At 48.5% G+C, this 20,698-nt stretch overlaps 1 protein-coding gene across 1 annotated transcript; it reads left to right on the top strand.

Annotated features, from left to right (window-relative positions):
- Positions 1-11,303: 11,303 nt before the first annotated feature.
- LOC121008773 lies at positions 11,304-20,429 on the top strand. The gene is made up of 7 exons (XM_040441467.1): positions 11,304-11,373; positions 11,451-11,506; positions 11,581-11,825; positions 11,920-12,128; positions 12,324-12,483; positions 12,572-13,010; positions 20,388-20,429. The coding sequence occupies exons 1-7, from the start codon at positions 11,367-11,369 to the stop codon at positions 20,427-20,429; spliced, it is 1,158 nt and encodes a 385-aa protein (XP_040297401.1). The 5' UTR covers positions 11,304-11,366.
- The last annotated feature ends 269 nt before the right edge of the window (positions 20,430-20,698 follow it).

Here is a 20,698-nt window from a genome sequence, read left to right as displayed (position 1 = left end):
CTGCTACTGTCCCCTGTCCTGCCGGTTGCGATCCCGAAGCTGATAGGGGATCACACCCTTCTCTAAAAAAGAAGAAGAAGAGGAGGGGGGCAGTTGTTGTGGCATGGTGCTGTTGAAAGAACCAGAGGGAGGTGAAGAGGAGGAGGTATTTTGATACCCAGATCCTCGTGTTCCTTTTCCCTTGCCTCGGTAACCGCCCTGTCCCGGCCATCCCTGTCCCCCTTGTCGTCTATAGTTGGGTCGACCTTGATTAGAGGATCCGCCGTACCGTTTGGGATATGAGTCTGTGTCGGATGAGTCGAGCTCCGAGGAGGAGGGTTCAGACCCCATCACCGGTCCCTGTCCGGCTGAGTATGCACGATCGTCCCTAAAATCGCTCAGGTCCCTCACAAATTGTCTGTGCTTACGCTCTTTAATGAGCCCCTGAAACCTATCTACAGAAGATTGTAAGGACGTCTCCCGTCTTGTAAATTCTGGATCGTCTTTCAATTTTAAAGCAGTTTCAATCTGTTCCTGCAGTTTCCTAGAGGAACGCTCAAACAATTGTTTTTCTTCCTCTAGTAGCAGTGTCATAAGGGCTAGAGAGCTCTGAGTGAGAGTGTCTTCCCACTTGACCAGTAGGGCTGGTGAGGAGATTATCTAGGCTGGTCGTACTCGGATACGGAGTCCCCGCGGGACAATTTTGTGTCCAAGGTAGCTTTCCAGAGATTTAATCTCCCACCATGACTTGATGTTCTCTTTGTAGCAATTGTACAAATCACTAAATACCTGTTTACTAGTGGCCACCTGGCCCAGCGCGGGGACGTCCCTATCCGAGAATATGTCCCTCGCTTCGTTGACCAGATCATCAGTAAAAATGGTTCCCGACAAAAAACTGGCCATGTCAAGAATAATTCAAAGATACAAGTCCAGCAGGGGTTATAGTAATACATATTAGAGGGTAATAATTAAATCATAGAGCAAGTCCAGCAACGAAACCCTTCGTACAAAAAGATAGCAAAATTTATTGAGAATGACAAACTAACCTATATAGTTATCCAGGTAGGCCCACACTAGGCTGGGTAAACTAACTAATGGGTGGGGAAGGTATCCCTAAGCTGCTACCCTAGTCTAAACCTCAGCCCAGGGACGTCCCCTAGTGGTGGGGACTCCCTGTCCTCGAACCTAGCCTCGCCTCCTGTCTAACCCTGGAGTGGTGACAGGTGGTGAAAGCTGGTATCAGAGTGGCCTACTAGTGGATGACTAACACATACACAAACAGATAGAAAAAAGGTGCCCACTGTATACAACCCTCGTGACGGAGCGCCAGGAGGTACAGGGTACACCAGGAGGTATATTTCTGGCGATGAAAACCCCCTGCTCTGCATAGGTGACAGGGAATTAAATTTGTTAAATTTGTCTTAAATTGGCCCTTTCATTCGATCCTTCCGCTTTAATAACTTGTCCATCATTTCAGCTCGATCACATTGCAGCCATTGACCTCCCTTGGATGTGCTATCCCTTTCTCACGCTCCCTCTCTGGCATGGAACCCTGATTTGCCGCTAACCGTGATCAACATGGTAGGCGCCGAAAAGAACATCGAAAGTTGATAGAGCAGATTTCCAATTGGATCGTCAACATCACGGGGACGTGCGACATGGTGGGGCAGTATGTGTGCACACACCTACACAAACTGACTGATGGGTCTGCCCGCTGCAACTTGTGGGTCTCCAAATTGGGCACATGGCCTGAGCTTAACCTTTACGCCTTGGAGGTGCTGGCCTACCCTGCAGCCAGTGTATTGTCTGAACATGTGTTTAGCACAACTGGAGGGGGTTATCACAGGTTATATTTCCCAATGTTTTGAGGTGTACCCTAATTTTAAAAAATAAAAATAAATTTAAAACCAAAAAGCAGTGTAGGCTACCTCCTCCACCGCTGCTTCCACCTACAATGCCACATCCACTGCCTCCTCAACCTCCTACTCCATATGGACCTCGTCCTCCTAGATCAAGGTTATTATTTTATATTTTTACGTATTTTATGTTATTTAAAGTCATTAACCTATCCACATTTATTTGCAGAGCACTTGCCATGCTCTTAACCACATTTTACTAGCATTTGCAGCCCTCTAGCTCTTTCCATGACATTTTTAGAGCCATTTTAGTGCTCAAAGGTTCAGGTCCCCATTGACTTCAATGGGGTTCGGGTTCAAGGTTTTTTGTGAAGTTCGGCCGAACCCGTCGAACCAGAACATCCAGGTGTCCGTTCAACTCTAATTATATCCTGTTCCAAGTAACCTGCCTGTAATTTTGTGTAAACTTGTTAAAACTGTTTTTGTCATTTGCCGATTGCGCCCCTGACATATCGGCACATTACTGTTAATCTCATTTGCCGGCCGTTATATCTTGTTGTGCAATAAAACCAGCATTTGTTTCAGCCTCCTCGTCTGCTGTACTGTATTTGAACCCTGCCCTGCGGTCCTTACCTCACCAGACCGCTACAAGTGTCGCTGCAAAGCAGGGTACAGTCACAAGGATGGAGGCAGCTGAAGGCAATGTGCATGATGCTAATGTGAGTACCTCAGGCAATGGTGGAACCCCTGCAAGAGCCCTCCCTATGGGCATGCTGTTTAACTTGCTCCCCAAATTTGATGGCCAGAACATGTCACTGTCGGACTGGGTGACAAGGTTACAGAGTGCTGCTAGGATTTACAATGTCAGATCACGACTACAAGTAGAAATCGCTTTGGCCACTCTCTAGAGCGGCCAAAGCCCGAAGAAATGTGTTCCTACAACCAGAAGCCACGCGCAATACGTTGAAGGTGATCGTGCGATTCCTGGCAAAGTTATTTTACCGGATTCAGTGGGAGGACAAAGGGGTCTCACAATATGCGACGGCGCTACAGGAAGTATTGGCCGAGGTACAGAAAAAAGAAGCAGACGGAGTAACCGGCATGGGACCTGTAGACAGGATACTGCGGGAACAATTCATTCTGGGACTCTACAGCACTCCCCTGAAACGGGCCCTACAGAAATGAGTCAAGGTGGAACCTACCCTAACCTTTTGACAAATATTGGCAGAGGCTGTGGCATGAAGCAAAGAAAAAAAAGTTATGCTTCCGGAGTGATATGGACCCAGACCGTCACACCCCTTGGGGTTACAAAGAATGAAAAGGTACTGGTCAGGGTGGTACAAGACTTGCAGTGCTCCCTGAGTGCTATGCATGAAAAGTTGACGCACCTGGAAAAATGGATGGGGTTGTGCTATACCCCTGAGGCTGCCTACTTGGCCCGACAACAAACTTATTAGGCGACCCCATGGGTTCCTACACCAGAATATCCTCACCCTAATTTACCTTCTCACCAAGTTCCTCAATATCCTCCACGGAGGCCAGTCAATAAAGTACTAAGGGCAACACCCGCACACCGACAAAGAGAAGGGCGTCAATAGGCAAATTGTTGGCGGTGTGGAAATTATGGACACTTCGCCAGAGAGTGTCGGAGTGATCCGGCTGGACACCCAGAACTGCCGTTAAACTTCCGGCCCCCCCACAGTAGTGAGGCGTACAGCGGGGGAGATGGAGAGCCAAGTTACCCAGCATGGCTCCGAACACCTGGTCGCAGGGTGTCCCACCATACGAGCTAAATTTGAAGGTGTCCCTGTCGTCTGCTTAGTGGATACTGGGTCACAGGTAACGACTATGCCTGAGTCATTCTTCAACCGTTACTTTCAAGCGCTGGCCAAGCCAGAGCGAGAGACATTGGTCCGGGTTACAGTGGCTAATCAACAACAGATCTCTGTCACGGGAGTCGTGTGGATGAATGTACGGCTATGTGGACAAGAAGTGGGGAGAAAAGGTATTCTGCTGGTCCCCGAGACGTTCAAAGAGGATGTACCAGTGATAATGGGCATGAATATTCTGCGAGAATTGGACCAGATCATGTTGACTAAATGGGGACCGAGTTATTGGAAACAAGCCACTCCGCACAAACCCACCCAGAAGGCCTTTCAATGGTTGATCCGATTCTGTGGGACACAGAAGAGTGTCCCAGCACATCAGTCTGTAGGTACTATCCGTGTGCCGGGAAGAGCTACCTTCACCCTCCCCCCGGACTGGGAGACTGTACTGACACTGCCCGTGGGAACCTTCCACAACCTTGAAGGTATGGAGGTGATCATTGAACCGGGGGGCCTAGGGGAGCTAGGCCAGGATGCCTTGGTGGCCTGGACACAATGGCAGTGGTTCTGAATGGACGAGTGCCCATAAGAGCTGTGAATATGGTACATCTAGAAGTCTCCTTGATGCCGGGAGTGGAACTGGCTCGTGTACCTACAAGAAGTGACTCTAGCTCCGGTAGGTGATGCTGTTTGGACCCTGGCGGTTACTGCCAGCACAGAAGAGGTGCTGACTTCAGAATGGAATGGGAGAACCATCTTGGACCAAATGGAGATAGATGTGAAGGCTCTCAGTTCGGAATGCTTGCGAGCAGTTGAAACCATGCTGTGGGAGAATCAGGCTGTGTTTGTCCGCCACGCCGATGACTTTGGCTGCACAGATGCTATCACGCATGAGATACCGACGGGGGACACTCCTCCAATTTAGGAGAGATATCGGCAGATTCCGCACAAGTTGTACCAGGAAGTGAAGACGTTGTTGAAACAGATGATAGATTCCAGAGTGGTGCGGGGTAGCCAGAGCTCTTGGGCAGCCCCAGTGGTGCTTGTCAAGAAGAAGGACGGCACTATTGAATTTTGTGTGGATTACCGGCGGTTGAATGCGTGCACCGTGCGAGACTCATACCCTCTGCCTGGCATCGAGGAGTCTGACGGCTCTAGAACGGGAAAAATACTTCTCCACCTTGGATCAAGCAAGTGGGTACTGGCAGGTAAATGTGGAAGAGCAGGACAAGGTAAAGACAGCGTTTATACTCCCCATGGGACTATTTGAATTCAACAGGATGCCATTCGGGCTGTCTAATGCTCCTGGCACCTTCCAGCGGCTGATGGCGAGATGTCTGGGAGACCTAAATTTTGAAGCCACTCTGATATACCTGGATGATATTATTGTGTACTCTGCTACATTTCAAGAACACCTGAATCGACTAGGGCAGGTACTTGAGCGACTGTGATCTCATGGCCTGAAGGTAAAGCCAAAGAAGTGTCATCTCTTCAAGAGGGAGATCGAGTACTTGGGCCATACGGTGTCCCAAGACGGAGTGCTGCCCTCCCAAGACAAAGTGGCTGCAATACAACAATGGCTAGTGCCCAGGATGCTGTGGGAGTTGAAGGCCTTCCTTGGGCTGACCGGGTACTACCAGCGGTTCACCAAAGACTACGCAAAGATAGCGGGCCCTCTGAAGGAGTTGTTGAGAGGAACGGCTGGGAGACCCAAGGGACAAAGTATTCCCTGGGGACAGAAGCAGGAGGAGGCCTTCCAGGCCCTGAAAAAGCCCTGACATCAGCCCTCATCTTGGCTTATGCCGACTTCGACAAACCATTCCTCTTATTTACTGATGGCAGTCTCTACTGACTTGGTGCAGTCCTGTCGCAGGTACAAGATGGACACAAAAGAGTTATCGCCTATGCCAGTAGGTCCCTGCAGGATACGGAGCGAAACCCCCATGGTTGAGGAAGTTTGCTGACAGTGTCGAGTGTGTGAACTCACTAAAAGCACAGAACAGAGGGCGTCCCTAAGGCCATACAGACCAAAGAACCGCTGGAAATATTAATGATAGATTATCGCCTCGTGGGACAATCAACCAGAGGCCCACAGTATTGCCTGGTCATGATTGAGCACTTCTCCAAGTTTACAGTGGCCACCCCAACTCAGGACCAGACAGCTGAGTCCGCAGCTCGGGCTGTCTGTCAGGACTTCATCCGGGTCTATGGGTGTCTGAAGCAGATTCAGTCAGATCAAGGAGCGTGTTTTCAAGGGAAAGTAATGGAGGAGCTACACCGACTGTATGGCATTGAAAAATACAGGACAACCCCATATCATCCCCAAGGGAATGGGGCCTGCGAACGCTTTAACCGAACGCTGTTTCAAATGCTGAGGACGCTAGAGGAAGACAAGAAGACGCACTGGCCGGACTATCTGCCTGAATTGGTCTGGGCCTACAATAATCGGGTCCACACTACCACCGGCTATACCCCATACATGTTACTCTTCGTAAGAGCTGGCCGGGAAATCGTTGAATTAAATTTAGAACAAGCACAAGACCTAATGGAGCGATCGACCACCTCATGGGTGAAAGAACATAGTCAGCGGCTCCAGACCATCCACCAGTTATTAGGTCAGCGGTTACAAGAGAGAACTCATACTGACTGTCCTCCAATCCAGGAGGTCCCGTTGCATCCCGGTGACCGAGTGCTGGTGCGAGAAAAAGGCCCAGAGGCAAGTTGAGCGAGCGAGCGCTGGGAAGTGCAGCCATACAAAGTGATCAAGAGAGTGTATCCCAATGGTCCGGTCTACGAAGTACGGGTTGAAAATGAGGAGATTGCCTCAAGGACTCTGCATAGGAATATGCTACGGCCATGTCAGTCTGAAGATCCCACACCTGCTAAGAGGACACCTCCTTCTGTCCCGTCTTCAGACTTTATTATCCCCGATGGAAATGACAGTGAAGACTGATGGGCCGTGCCTAACACTGAGGAGAATTCCCAGGCAGCAGGTGATGAAACTCCTGCCACAGAACCAGTACCGGCTCACAATAAAGAGGATCCATCAACCCCACCTGAATCTCCTACTGCCGTGGATGACTCTAGATTGGCAACTCCCAGTGGGGAGAGTCAGGTCTTAACAGATAGTCAAGACCTCCGGAGATCCAGTAGGCTTACTGCAGGGGTTCCACCAAACAGGTACACTGCCGATGAGTTCATTTGGTCCACCTGTATGTATTGTGGACAATGTTGTACTGCTGTTTAAAAGTTGTATTAACCATACCTTTTTCTGACTATATAGCAAGGCCGAGGTGGGCCACCTTTAAGTGGGGAGGCATGTAAGGACCAGCCGCTAGAATACTTTTCATTTCACAGACATTTGCAATAATGTTTCATGGACTGCGATGACTACTTCCAGCCACCAGATGTTGCTTTGTCTTTGGCAAAAGCAGCTGAAGTCTTGTTGGTTTTCAGAAGAAAGAGGGGGGCAGGACCTCCAGAGAGACAGCATGTGTGTGTGCCATGAGAAGGAGAGATGGTCTGTTTGCCATGTGAGAAGGGCAAGCAGAGACTGGTGAGGAGGCACAGAGCCTGGCTGATTATGATCTGAGCACTGACTGTTCCTGACATAGAGTTACAGGGAGCTCTAAAGTGAAGTTTTGCAGCTTCATCCCTGAGAGAGCGAGGTAAAGACCATGCGTTGGGACCGTCAAGCGTCTGCATCAGGAGCCAGAGGACATCTTCCTTCACCTACCGGACAAGACAAGCATCCACCTCGTGGGAAAAGACTACACCACAGATACCTTCAGAACTGTGAGTTTGGCACCGGTGCCTATCTGCGGTAGGGCATAGAGCAGGCAACTTTAGTCAGAGCGTTGCAGCAACGCGCCTCGGTTAGCGGGGTTAAGACAGGATTATACTAGCGGAGTGTAGCCTGGACTTTTATGTGTTTGCTGGTAGGAACGCATTTATTATATCCTGTTTCAAGTACCGTATTTTTCGCTTTATAAGACACACTTTTTCCCCCCCAAAAGTGGGGGGGAAATGGCCGTGCGTCTTATAAAGCGAATACTTCGCTGGCCGCTATGCTGCACAGCGCGGCCAGCGAATTATCAGTGTGGCGGGAGGAGGCGGGGACACTCATGGCGGGGCCCGGGGCAGTGACTCTACTCTAATACACCGGGCCCCGCAACTGTTAAACATTCAATCTGATGTATATCTAATTGTATATGCTCTGTACGGTACTTACTGTAGTACCGTAAGTATAGCATTAAGACGGCGCAGACTGGCATCTCCCTTGGTCATGCGCCGCCTGCCGTAGCTCCCTCCTCATTCACTGCCTGCCCCAGTTCCCTCCTTATGCGCTGCCTGCCTGTTCATTCATAAAGCGAGATAAGCAGGCAGGCGGCACATGAGGAGGGAGCTGCGGCAGACGGCGCATGACCGAGGGAGCTGGGGCAGGCGGCGCATGAGGAAGGAGCTGCGGCAGGCGGCGCATGACTGAGGGAGATGCCGGTCTGCGCCGTCTTAATGCTATACTTACGGTACTACAGTAAGTACCGTACAGAGCATATACAATTAGATATAGATCAGATTGAATGTTTAACAGTTGCGGGGCCCGGTGTATTAGGGTAGAGTCACTACATCGGGCCCCGCCATGAGTGTCCCCGCCTCCTCCCTCCACACTGATGCATCTGATGGGGGATCTGTAGAGGACACTTATGGGGATCTGTGGATGACATAAGTGTCATCCACAGAGCCCCATAAGTGTCATCCACAGAGCCCCATAAATGTCATCCACAGATCCCCCATCAGTGTAATGCACAGATCCCCCATCAGTGTAATGCACAGATCCCCCAACAGTGTCATTCACAGATCCCCCAACAGTGTCATTCACAGATCCCCCCTCAGTGTCATTCACAGATCCCCCCTCAGTGTCATTCACAGATCCCCCCTCAGTGTCATTCACAGATCCCCCCTCAGTTTCATTCACAGATCCCCCCTCAGTGTCATTCACAGATCCCCCCTCAGTGTCATTCACAGATCCCCCCTCAGTGTCATTCACAGATCCCCCCTCAGTGTCATTCACAGATTTCCCCTCAGTGTCATTCACAGATCCCCCATCAGTGTCATCCACAGATCCCCCATAACAGTGCATCATCCACAGATCCCCCATAACAGTGCGTCATCCACAGATCCCCCCATAACAGTGCGTCATCCACAGATCCCCATAACAGTGTGTCATCCACAGACCACCATTAGTTCAAAACCTACCAAAAGCACACCTTTTAGTTCAAAATATATTTTTTCTTTTTTTCCTCCTCAAAAACCTAGGTGCGTCTTATCATCAGGTGAGTCTTATAAAGCGAAAAATACGGTAACCTTCCTGTAATTCTGTGTAAACTTGTTAAAACGGTTTTTGTCATTTGTCGATTGCGCCACTAGCATATCGGCACATAACTGTTAATCTCATTTGCCAGCTGTTATATCTTGTTGTGCAATAAAACCAGCATTTGTTTCAGCCTCCTCGTCTGTTGTACTGTATTTGAACCCTGCCCTGCGGTCCCTCCTTCACCAGACCGCTACACACCTGACATAAAAGTCCTTTTATGCCGCTGTATATACATAAGGCAAGGACCATTCTTTGTTCTGGGTGCTGGCGAATATGTGTGGGCTGGCGTCAGGAAATTCAATTACATGTGGTCATCATAAGTGTTGAATTCCTCCAAGATCCATGCCTCATTCATTTTTAGAAATGTGAGGTAGTCCACACTGTCGTGAGCTAGGCGAGTGTGCTTATTGATCACAATCCCCCCCTGATGCGCTGAACGTCCTTTCGGACAGGACACTCGAGGGGCAAGCCAAGAGTTCCATGGCAAATTGTGCCAGCTCTGGCCACAGGTCAAGCCTGCACTCCCAGTAGTCAAGGGGTTCCTGGCTTCTCAGAGCGTCCACATCAGCCTTTAGGGCTCTTTCACACTTGCGTTCTTTTCTTCCGGCATAGAGTTCCGTCGTAGGGGCTCTATGCCGGAAGAATCCTGATCAGGATTATCCTAATGCATTCTGAATGGAGAGAAATCCGTTCAGGATGCATCAGGATGTCTTCAGTTCCGGAACGGAACGTTTTTTGGCCGGAGAAAATACCGCAGCATGCTGCGCTTTTTGCTCCGGCCAAAAATCCGGAACACTTGCCGCATCGACGGATCCGGAATAATAGCCCATTGAAATGTATTATTCCGGATCCGTCCGAACATCTTCAGTTGTTACGACGCAACGACGGATCCGGAAGTTGCGTCTGCGCCTGCGCCAGGAAGTAGGAAGGTCTTGGCTGGCGCGAACTTCCTCAGACAACCCGCGCGGGAGAGGACAGGTCGTTTTTTCAGCTCCTGGAGGTGAGTATTCAGTGTGTGTTTTGTCTTTTAATACATTAACTACATGCATCTACTATGTCCTAGACATAGTAGATGCATGTAGGAGGCAGCAAATGAATTTCGGGGGTAGTAGTCCCCTGGGGAATGCTGCCCCCAGGACCCACCATGCAGTCACCCCAGCTTCAGTCCCAAGTGCTTTTTCTTTGGGACTGCAGCTGGCTGGGGTGACTGCATGGTGGATGTTGGGGGTAGTAGTCCCCTGGGGAATGCTGCCCCCAGGACCCACCATACAGTCACCCCAGCTTCAGTCCAAAGTGCTTTTTATTTGGGACTGCAGCTGGCTGAAGTGACTGCATGGTGGATGTTGGGGGTAGTAGTCCCCTGGGGAATGCTGCCCCCAGGACCCACCATACAGTCACCCCAGCTTCAGTCCCAAGTGCTTTTTCTTTGGGACTGCAGCTGGCTGGGGTGACTGCATGGTGGATGTTGGGGGTAGTAGTCCCCTGGGGAATGCTGCCCCCAGGACCCACCATGCAGTCACCCCAGCTTCAGTCCAAAGTGCTTTTTCTTTGGGACTGCAGCTGGCTGGGGTGACTGCATGGTGGATGTTGGGGGTAGTAGTCCCCTGGGGAATGCTGCCCCCAGGACCCACCATACAGTCACCCCAGCTTCAGTCCCAAGTGCTTTTTCTTTGGGACTGCAGCTGGCTGGGGTGACTGCATGGTGGATGTTGGGGGTAGTAGTCCCCTGGGGAATGCTGCCCCCAGGACCCACCATACAGTCACCCCAGCTTCAGTCTCAAGTGCTTTTTCTTTGGGACTGCAGCTGGCTGGGGTGACTGCATGGTGGATGTTGGGGGTAGTAGTCCCCTGGGGAATGCTGCCCCCAGGACCCACCATGCAGTCACCCCAGCTTCAGTCCAAAGTGCTTTTTCTTTGGGACTGCAGCTGGCTGGGGTGACTGCATGGTGGATGTTGGGGGTAGTAGTCCCCTGGGGAATGCTGCCCCCAGGACCCACCATACAGTCACCCCAGCTTCAGTCCCAAGTGCTTTTTCTTTGGGACTGCAGCTGGCTGGGGTGACTGCATGGTGGATGTTGGGGGTAGTAGTCCCCTGGGGAATGCTGCCCCCAGGACCCACCATACAGTCACCCCAGCTTCAGTCCCAAGTGCTTTTTCTTTGGGACTGCAGCTGGCTGGGGTGACTGCATGGTGGATGTTGGGGGTAGTAGTCCCCTGGTTAAGTTGGTACTGTTGTTTAATATTAATGTGTTAACTTTCATCTTTTTGTTCTCATTTTTCTTAGGTTATATTTTTTGGGAGACAGACCTGATCTTGATACTTTTAAAAAAAATGTCCAGTAAGTATCATATTTGAGTTTTTTTTTTTTCAATGATTGAAAATCAATTGATTAATTATTTTTAATTGTTTCAATAGGCTATTCAAGTGAGTCCGGGAACTCTCCTCCAAGGCGACGAGTTCGCTTGGAGACGGTATGTCATGTTTTAAAGTTTTATTTTATTATCCCATCCATGTCCAAAATATTATTATTTTTTTTCTTTTACAGCAATCGTCAACGGAGGAGAGGTATTCCGGCCCTGCTCCGACAGCGGGAGAGGAGGAAAGCGGGGGTGGACACCATGAATCGGTAATTAAAAAAAAAAAAAAATGTATTGTGTTTTTTCTTAATTCTTTAAATTTTTGGTTATTAAGTTTGATATTCTTTTATTTTAGTCTAATCCTACTGTTGCCTCAAGAGGTCGTCAGCAACCACCCACAAGGCGCCGGGGAGCACACGGCGGTCGGGGACGTGTGAGCATATCTCAGTATTGAATCTTGTTATATCATATGTGTAAATTATAAAATTATTTTTTAAAATTAATAAATTATTTTCTCATTTTTTTAGGGTTCAAGGGCCTCTGCCAGAACGGATGAGGAGGAATTATATGGTTTCTATATCGACAATGAACTCCTCATCCATCTGGTGGAGGAACGCGTCCCATTCTGGGACCATACCGACCGCCGCCATGCAGACCCGGAGTCTGTGGATGGAGATTTGTGGAAAAATCCTGACGGATTGGGACGACCTCAGTGAAGGCAAACAGGAAGATTGCAGTAAGTATCCTTAAATTTTTTAAATTGATTAGTTATCTGTCATGTCCAAACTGCGGCCCTCCAGCTGTTGCAAAACTTCAACTCCCAGCATGCCCTATCCAGGCATGTTGGGAGTAGTAGTTTTGCAACAGCTGTAGGGCTGCAGTTTGGTAATTCCAGTAATTTGAGAGTAATGTTTATTTTTATATTTTTCAGAGACGGCAGTCATGGTACGATGGCGCACAATAAGGGACCGCTATAAGAAAGACTATAATGAGGAGGTCAATCGCCCGAGTGGGTCTGGCGGAACCCGCCGGCAGCCGTACCGCTATGCGGCTGCCCTAGGGTTCCTACGTAGAACCCTAGAGCTGCGAAGGTAAGTAAAAAAATCCCTAAAAAAATTGTAAAATGTTGAAATCTATTTAAAAAACATGCAAATTTTTCTTTTTTTCTTTTTTTTACAGAACAACTAGCAGTACTCGGGCGCCAGAACCTCCTTGTGAAGGTCATCAAGAGGCGGTCCCTGCTGAGCTGCCACCCGCGGATCCCTCTCCACCTCGTCCAGCACCTGGTCAGGACCCAAATCGTCCTCTACTGGTGCCCTCTGGTGACGCAACAATGGCCGTTATGGCGCCACTTTTTGAGGCGTTGATGCGTCGCCAGAGGGCCGGTAGAAGCCGCCAAGCTGATTATGAAGACCTCACAAGGTTCTTGTATGAGACCTTGTGTGGTTACAGCAATAGGATTGTAGCCATGGAGGCCGAGCTGAGAAGTCTGCGGGAGTGTGTGGCGCAGTTTTCTCAGCCGGGCCCGCTACAACCCTATTGGCTGTCAGTTAATCAGCTGGTGGCGGACTTCACGCCCGACCAGGTGTTGGAGTTGAGACGTAGGGTGGAGGATGCGGTGTGGGATTTGAGACACCGCACAACTTCTGTCCCCCAACCACCAACCTATCCCCCCTCCCATTCCTATCCCCCCTCCCATTCCTATCCCCCTCCCAACCTCCTCACCACTTCCAACCTCCTCACCCCTTCCAACCTCCGCAAACTCCAACCCGTCCACCTCAACCACCTCCCCATTCTACAACCCCCGAGCCTTTTCAACACTGTTCTCTCTCTCCTCCTAACTATTTTCAACAATCAACTTTCACCACTCCTTCGCTGGCTCGGACAACTCCTTCACCCAATCCCCCATACCGTTTGCATACTCCCGCTGTCTCTCCTCCCACATCACACATTTCAGTCTCCACCAGAACTTACGAAGGTGGAGAGGGATCAAGCCGTGCACTGCCTTCCACCCCCCAACCTCCTCCTCCAAATCCTCAATACCAGGATTTGTAATTTTTGTTGTTTGAAATTTTATATTAATATTGTTTTATTTATATATATTTTTATTTTATAAAATTCAGTAAAATTCTGTTAAATGTTTTTATGTGTCCTTGTGTTTTTTTTTACTTATCTAAAAATAAAGGCCTGACATGCTCTCCCACCGCTTGTGGAGCGACACTGCAACTGTCGCTCTACAGGCGGTGGGAGAGGGTGTGGTGGATAAAGGCCTGACATGCTCTCCCACCGCTTGTGGAGCGACACTGCAACTGTCGCTCTACAGGCGGTGGGAGAGGGTGTGGTGGATAAAGGCCTGACATGCTCTCACACCGCTTGTGGAGCGACACTGCAACTGTCGCTCTACAGGCGGTGGGAGAGGGTGTGGTGGATAAAGGCCTGACATGCTCTCCCACCGCTTGTGGAGCGACACTGCAACTGTCGCTCTACAGGCGGTGGGAGAGGGTGTGGTGGATAAAGGCCTGACATGCTCTCCCACCGCTTGTGGAGCGACACTGCAACTGTCGCTCTACAGGCGGTGGGAGAGGGTGTGGTGGATAAAGGCCTGACATGCTCTCCCACCGCTTGTGGAGCGACACTGCAACTGTCTCTCTACAGGCGGTGGGAGAGGGTGTGGTGGATAAAGGCATGACATGCTCTCCCACCGCTTGTGGAGCGACACTGCAACTGTCGCTCTACAGGCGGTGGGAGAGGGTGTGGTGGATTAAGGCCTGACATGCTCTCCTACCGCTTGTGGAGCGACACGGCAACTGTCGCTCTACAGGCGGTGGGAGAGGGTGTGGTGGATAAAGGCCTGACATGCTCTCCCACCGCTTGTGGAGCGACACTGCAACTGTCGCTCTACAGGCGGTGGGAGAGGGTGTGGTGGATAAAGGCCTGACATGCTCTCACACCGCTTGGGGAGCCAGCCAATTATAGTGGCTACTCATGCGGTGATAAGATTTTTTGTAAAAATAATATTAATTATTTAAAAAGAAACACCATACTAATACATTTGAAAAAGTTATTAAACTTTATTAATGAACAATTTTTTGGAGAAAAAAAACAGCAACAGTAAAAAATTTCAATTTTAAACATTCTGGTCCTGCCACTGTAAACGTCCAGCATCTGAGCTGAAGTAGGCAGCAAATGAATCGCGCATGGCGGACACTGCCACAGTACCACGTGGTCCAAAAGTTTCAATACTAGTCATTTCGCTGTCCTCGATTATTCGCTCAATGGCGGGTTCTTTAGTCCGTATGAAATTGTGAAGAACTACCCCACACTTTACCACTTCGTCTACTGTTTCAATCTTCAACTGAATCGGTTTAGCAAAAACTCTCCATTTAGAGACAAGGATCCCAAAGGTGCACTCGACCATTCTTCGTGCCCTTGTTAACTGATAATTGAAAATGCGTTTTGTGGCATCCAATCCACGGCTGGAGTAGGGTTTAATGAGGTTTCCAGACATTTGGAAAGCTTCATCACCCACCAAGATGTATGGCAGTGGTGGACTGTCGGTTCCAGGCATAGGTTCAGGAGGTGGAAAGTCAAATTGCCGATTGTACACGCTCCGTCCCATGAAAGAGTTTTTAAAAATCATTGAATCATTGGTGCGGCCATATGCACCAATATCAACTGCCACAAACCGGTACTCAGCATCAGCGATGGCCATTAAAACAATTGAAAAATACTTTTTATAATAAAAAAATTCAGATCCGGTACCTGGTGGCTTTATAACACGGATATGTTTTCCGTCCACTGCCCCGACACAATGCGGAAATTGACACACCTCATAAAATTTTTTTTCAATTTGAAGCCATCTCTGCTGATTGGGAGTAGGTATGAACTCCTCATGCAGTTCCTCCCATAAAACTTGACACGTTTCTTTTACAATTGTTGAAATCGTTGAAATCCCAAGCCGGAAATGGTAGTGTAGCGACGTGAAACTGTCACCTGTAGCCAGAAAGCTGAAGAAAAAATAAATAAAATAGTAATTTGAAATACTTAAAAATTTTAATTATGGATTTGTCAAATTTGATAAGGCCTGAATCACTAGAATTATCATAAATATCGTTATGAGTAAAATTTTTCTATACTTGAAAGCATCAATATATATTTACCGCCTGTAATATTTAAATACATACAGATTAGTATAGCTGCTATAAAAATCTTCTAAAAAAAATAATGAAATATAAATACTAAACAACACATATAAATAATTAAAATTAATATATCTTCCATTATCTTACCGGATGGTCAACATGAGTCGTTCTGTGACACACTCCTGCGGAAATACGTATCCATCCTGGCCAGTCTCGGTGATACTCGGTCTAGGAGCTCATCAAAGCTAGCCATATTCATGCGAAAAAAAATATTAAATTTTTCAGGATAATGACGCAATTCCGGGTACAGGACTTCAAATGCTCCTTCGGTAATCCGTGCTGACGAAATTGGATGAACCCAATACCGACGAAGACGACGCCGACGTCTATCTCGCTGTTGTTTCCTCCATCTTGAAACCAAGATCAGGGCTTTGAAAGCAAACTCTTGTTCAGGCATCATCCTGGCGATAATCCTAAGCAGAATCTGAGCTAGTCCCTTATAAAGGTTTACTTTTTATAGACCAAAATATTTGCATATTTTATTGGTTTCTGATTAATTTTTAGTGATAGGATTAGTTTCTGATAAGAAATTATTTTGCATACCGGATCCGCTCAAAAATACACGACGGATCCGTCGTACGGATCCGGCTGCATACCGGATCCGTACGACGGATCCGGAAAAAAAGCGCAAGCGTTGCATTCAGGATTTCCGGATCCGTATCTCCGGAAAAAAAAACGGAAAGACGCATCCGGAATGAAAAAATGATGCGTTCTCACTCGTTTTTCCGGATCCGGCGTGTAATTCCGGCAAATGGACTACACGACGGATCCGGCCAACGCAAGTGTGAAAGAGCCCTCAACCCGATGTAATCGAACACCTGTCTGTCTAGGCGTTCCCTGAGGCTGGATCCGGAGGGCGGCTGTAAGAATGATCTCGTATCTGAAGTGACTAACACATGTTCAAACCCCCCTCTTTTTGCAGGCGTGGTAGGATTGGTACCCGCTCCTGTTTCGCTGTGGGTGGAAACTCCTCTGCCACTGCCCACAACAGCAGAATGTAGCATTTCTCATAGCAAGGCCTGGAAATGGTGCATTCTGCCAGCCCTCTGTGATGGTGGTAACATGTCCGCCATTTTGTGTTTGTACCGGGGGTCTAAGTACGTTGCCACCCAGTACAGGTCCTTGCCCTTTATGCTTTTTATACGGGGGTCCCTCTTCAAACACTGGAGCATGAAGGCCTCCCATTTACACTAAATTGGAAGCGGTGCAGCGCCCTGGCTCCTGCTTATCGGCCAGGAGAGTTTCATCCTCTGTCTCCTCCCCCCAGCCACAGACAACACCAAGGATCCTCGAAAAGTTTAAAGCCTGCTCTTCTTGCTCCACCTCCCCCCCCAACCACCATCCTCCTCTGACTCCTCTTCAGACTCCTGCTGACTTGTCTCAGATGGAGTAGCCCCCCCATGGGAATTCTTTCAGCATTGCGACTTCCTCATCTTATAGCTCCTGCTCCTCGACAGCTTTATCAATGACACGCTCCAGAAAGAAGGCGTAAGGTACGATGTCCCTGATGGCGCCCTGGCTGCGACTGACCAGTTTGGTGATCTCATCAAATGGCCGCAGAAGTCTGCATGCGTCGTGCATGAGCAGCCACTGGCGCAGTGAAAAAAAACAAGCTCCCAGAACCTGAGAGTTCATACAGGTAGTCGTTAACGGCACGTTTCTGCAACAAGGTGGAGTTCCATCACGTCGGGCAGTCACAAATCAGACGTCTGACGGGCAAGTAGTGTTGCAGCTGTACATCAAGGCAAGCCATGGCCGTGTAAAAGCTTCTAATATGGCCAGAGATTTTCCTGGCCGGCATCAAGACCTCCTGGACCCCAGGATATTTGGCAACGAATCGATGCATGACCAAGTTCAGGACGTGTGCCATGCACGGCTTGGGTGTCATTTTGCATTGTTTCAGTGCACTCAGCAGATTGGCACCGTTGTAGCAAACCACTTTAGCAACTGTCAAATTGAGCGGGGTTAGCCACAGATCGGCCTGTGACCGCAGAACTGAAAGGAGTGCAGGACCGGTGTGGTTCTTGGCTTCCAGGCAGAACAGCCGCAGCACAGCATGGCAACATCTCACCTGGCACGTCGAATAGGTTCTGGGGAGCTTGGGGGGTGCAGTGGAAGAGGCAGTAGCAGTGGAAAAGGAGGAGTCAGCCGAGGAGGAGACGGAGGATGGAGTATGAGGAGGAGAAGAAGAGGCAGGCCTGCATGCAATCTGTGGCGGTAAGAAAATCCACACAGGTGCCACAGGTTACATGCTTAACGGCCATCAGAAGGTTCACCCAGTGTGCAGTAACTGTTATGTACCTTCTCTGCCTGTGTTTGCTAGACAATGTGTCTGTGGTTAAATGTATCTTGGCACAGACACTGTGTGCCAGAGATATATTCACTTGCCATTGAACGTGGCCATATAGCTCTGGGATGCCCTTCTGGGAGAAATATTTCCTTCCGGGGACCCTCCATTGCGGTGTGCCAATGGCCACAAATTCTAAAGGCCTCCAAGTCCACCAGTTTATATGGCAGTAGTTGGCGGGCTAGCAGTTCCAACAAGCCAGCGGTCAGCCGTTGGGCAAGAGGATTATCTGGCGTCATCAACTTTTTACGCTCGAACATTTGGGCCACGGAAGCCTGCCTTCTGCCAGATGAATGCGACGACGGCATGGTGGAAGGTGGGGTGGAGAACAAATGGAAGGAGAGAGTGCAGTATGCCAGACCAACAGGGGAATTATATGTGAGGTCATGGTGTGAGCATTAGGTGCCCTGAGGTAAATACAGTTCTGGTTACTCACGGTTATGTCGTCCCTGGGCAGGCCTGCACAAGTGAGGAGGAGAATGGCACAGGAATTCTCTGGGGCACATTCTGGTGTAAGAGACACAGGCCAGACGGTGGTTCAAGGTGCCCTTGATGGTCTGTATTAATGTGCCTATGGCAAGGTCCCTTGTAGTCGTGACGCCAGTACCTTTTATGGTGGTACAACCATTTACTGTAGTGTTAACTGAGAATTTGGAGACTGAGACAAAGATGGTGCAATCCAGCTTATAACTTTTACTGAACGTTGCCCTGGTAACGGCTACATCCAAGTATTAAACAGTTTTTAGTACATGCAGATATGAAATAAAGTCTCTTTAAGAGGGACAGAGGTAAAGCTGCAAGAGGTCCACTGCTCAAAGGTGTGATGTCTGTCTCTCAGGCTGTTAATGATATAGGTTTTATGCTTACTGGTAGAGGACTTCTATGCTGGTCCCTGTCATCCCAATGCGGCTGCTGGAGGCTGGTAAATCCTTCACTTTTAACTCCAAAGGTCCTAAGGCGCGTATAGTGATGGCCGTAACCCTTTGGGTCTCTGTTTCTTTAGTGCTTTCTGGATTAATATCCTTTTCTGAAGCTAAACTTCTATCTAATGTCCACTAACTCTTAGCAGAGTTCTGAGTAGGATGTGGACCACTTCAGCTCAGGGCTGAAGACTCAAGACTGAAAACTAAGACTGCCTAACTAGGCCTGAGCTGGGCTATATATGGGATGTGTTGTCTCCCCCTAGTGGTAGGCTCAGTGTAATGGAATCTAACACACCTATAGGCAGGGATTATGCATAAAGATGCACTGCAGCATAAAACAGGTTATATAAAGCATATAAAGCATATAAAGCATAACTCTACGACTTTGCAGTACCCACGTGGGTAGTGGGACCCTGCATACAACCCTTGTTTAACCCGTGTCGACCTCAACACGAAGATGACGGTCTCCTGAAAGATACAAAAAGAAAACAATCCTGCAGGCATGAAGAACAGTACCATAACCCATAAGAATACTTTTTCTTGAGACTGAAAAGCAATTGGTTAGGCACAAATGTAAATATCAGGCAAACATCAATAATGGTAGTAAACAAGTGAAAAGGGGCATTGTTTCTTCCCTCTGGAGACTTATGAACAGTGGTGCTGACCTGGCACAGCAGAATAGTAATAAACCAGGATAGTCCGTAATGGGGAAATAATAAACATGGATGAAAGTCAGGAGGCTCACAGGGCATGAGTCCGTTCCCTGAGCATAGGGGATGTAAAGATGATGGACAACACAGAGGCTCAGGTACGTTTGAGTCTTTCTCCGGGCACAGGCTTGAACAGTGCAACAACAAAACAAAGAAGACTGTAGAGAGTCCTTGGAATAAGGCAAATAATCAGAGTCAAGAAGTTTCTTACCCAGGCTCTGTAGTTTCACCGAGAAGCGAAATTGTAATCCACATTAAACTGTAATAGCTGGAAGCATTCTCCTCTGATTTTGAAGTAAGCACTCCCTATAACGAGCAGGTGCTTGTCCCTTTGTAATCCAACTGGATCTGCAAAGTGGTGGTCCTTCTTCTGGCCTTGGCGCAAGGGGACTTGGTACATCTGGAGTTTCTTGCACTACTCATTGGAAGAACGAGTGAAACGTTTTCAAGAATTCTACAGTAAGTCCAGGTGCCTTGATTTATTCTTTACAGATATACCATGACCTGGATAAATGAGAACCTTCACAGACTTCTTGCTCTACTGAAACTTCTTCCTGAGGTGGTTCCTCTGGCTGACGTGACACTGTACTGACAGGAGCAGGCACAGCAATGTTTAACCATGGTGTAAGGAACCATTTTAGAGGATCTGTTTCTGTCATTAGTTTTTCAACAGTCTGCATAAGCTCTACATGTTCCTCTGCAACAGTTTCGTCTGGAAGGATTCCTCCTGGAGTATCTTTCTCCTTGTTACACAGTTTCAAGCGATTGCGATGTACTATTTGAGGTGATTTGTTTTCTCTGGTGATCTCATAGGTGTCTCTTTCTCACTTACTGTTTAACTTGCTGGTGCGATGATTGTTCTTTAGCCACACATAATCACCAATGTCAAGAGGCTCTGCTTTGGCAGATTGGTCATAATATTTTCGCATTCTCGTTGGACTTGCCCGTTCTGTATTTTACAGTGAAGTTGTAGTTAGCAAGACGTGAGGCCCATCTTTGTTCTAAGGCACCTAGCTTGGCTGTATTGATATGTGCCAGTGGGTTGTTATCGGTGAAAGCTATGAAGGGCGTTGCTGCAAGGTAGTCCTTACATTTATCGGTGACAGCCCTCACAAGTGCGAGGA

This window comes from Bufo bufo, chromosome 7 (genome assembly GCF_905171765.1).
Source record: "Bufo bufo chromosome 7, aBufBuf1.1, whole genome shotgun sequence".
NCBI lineage: Eukaryota > Metazoa > Chordata > Amphibia > Anura > Bufonidae > Bufo > Bufo bufo.
Note: the sequence above shows the minus strand (reverse complement) of the source record. Positions and strands in the feature narration are given on the sequence as shown.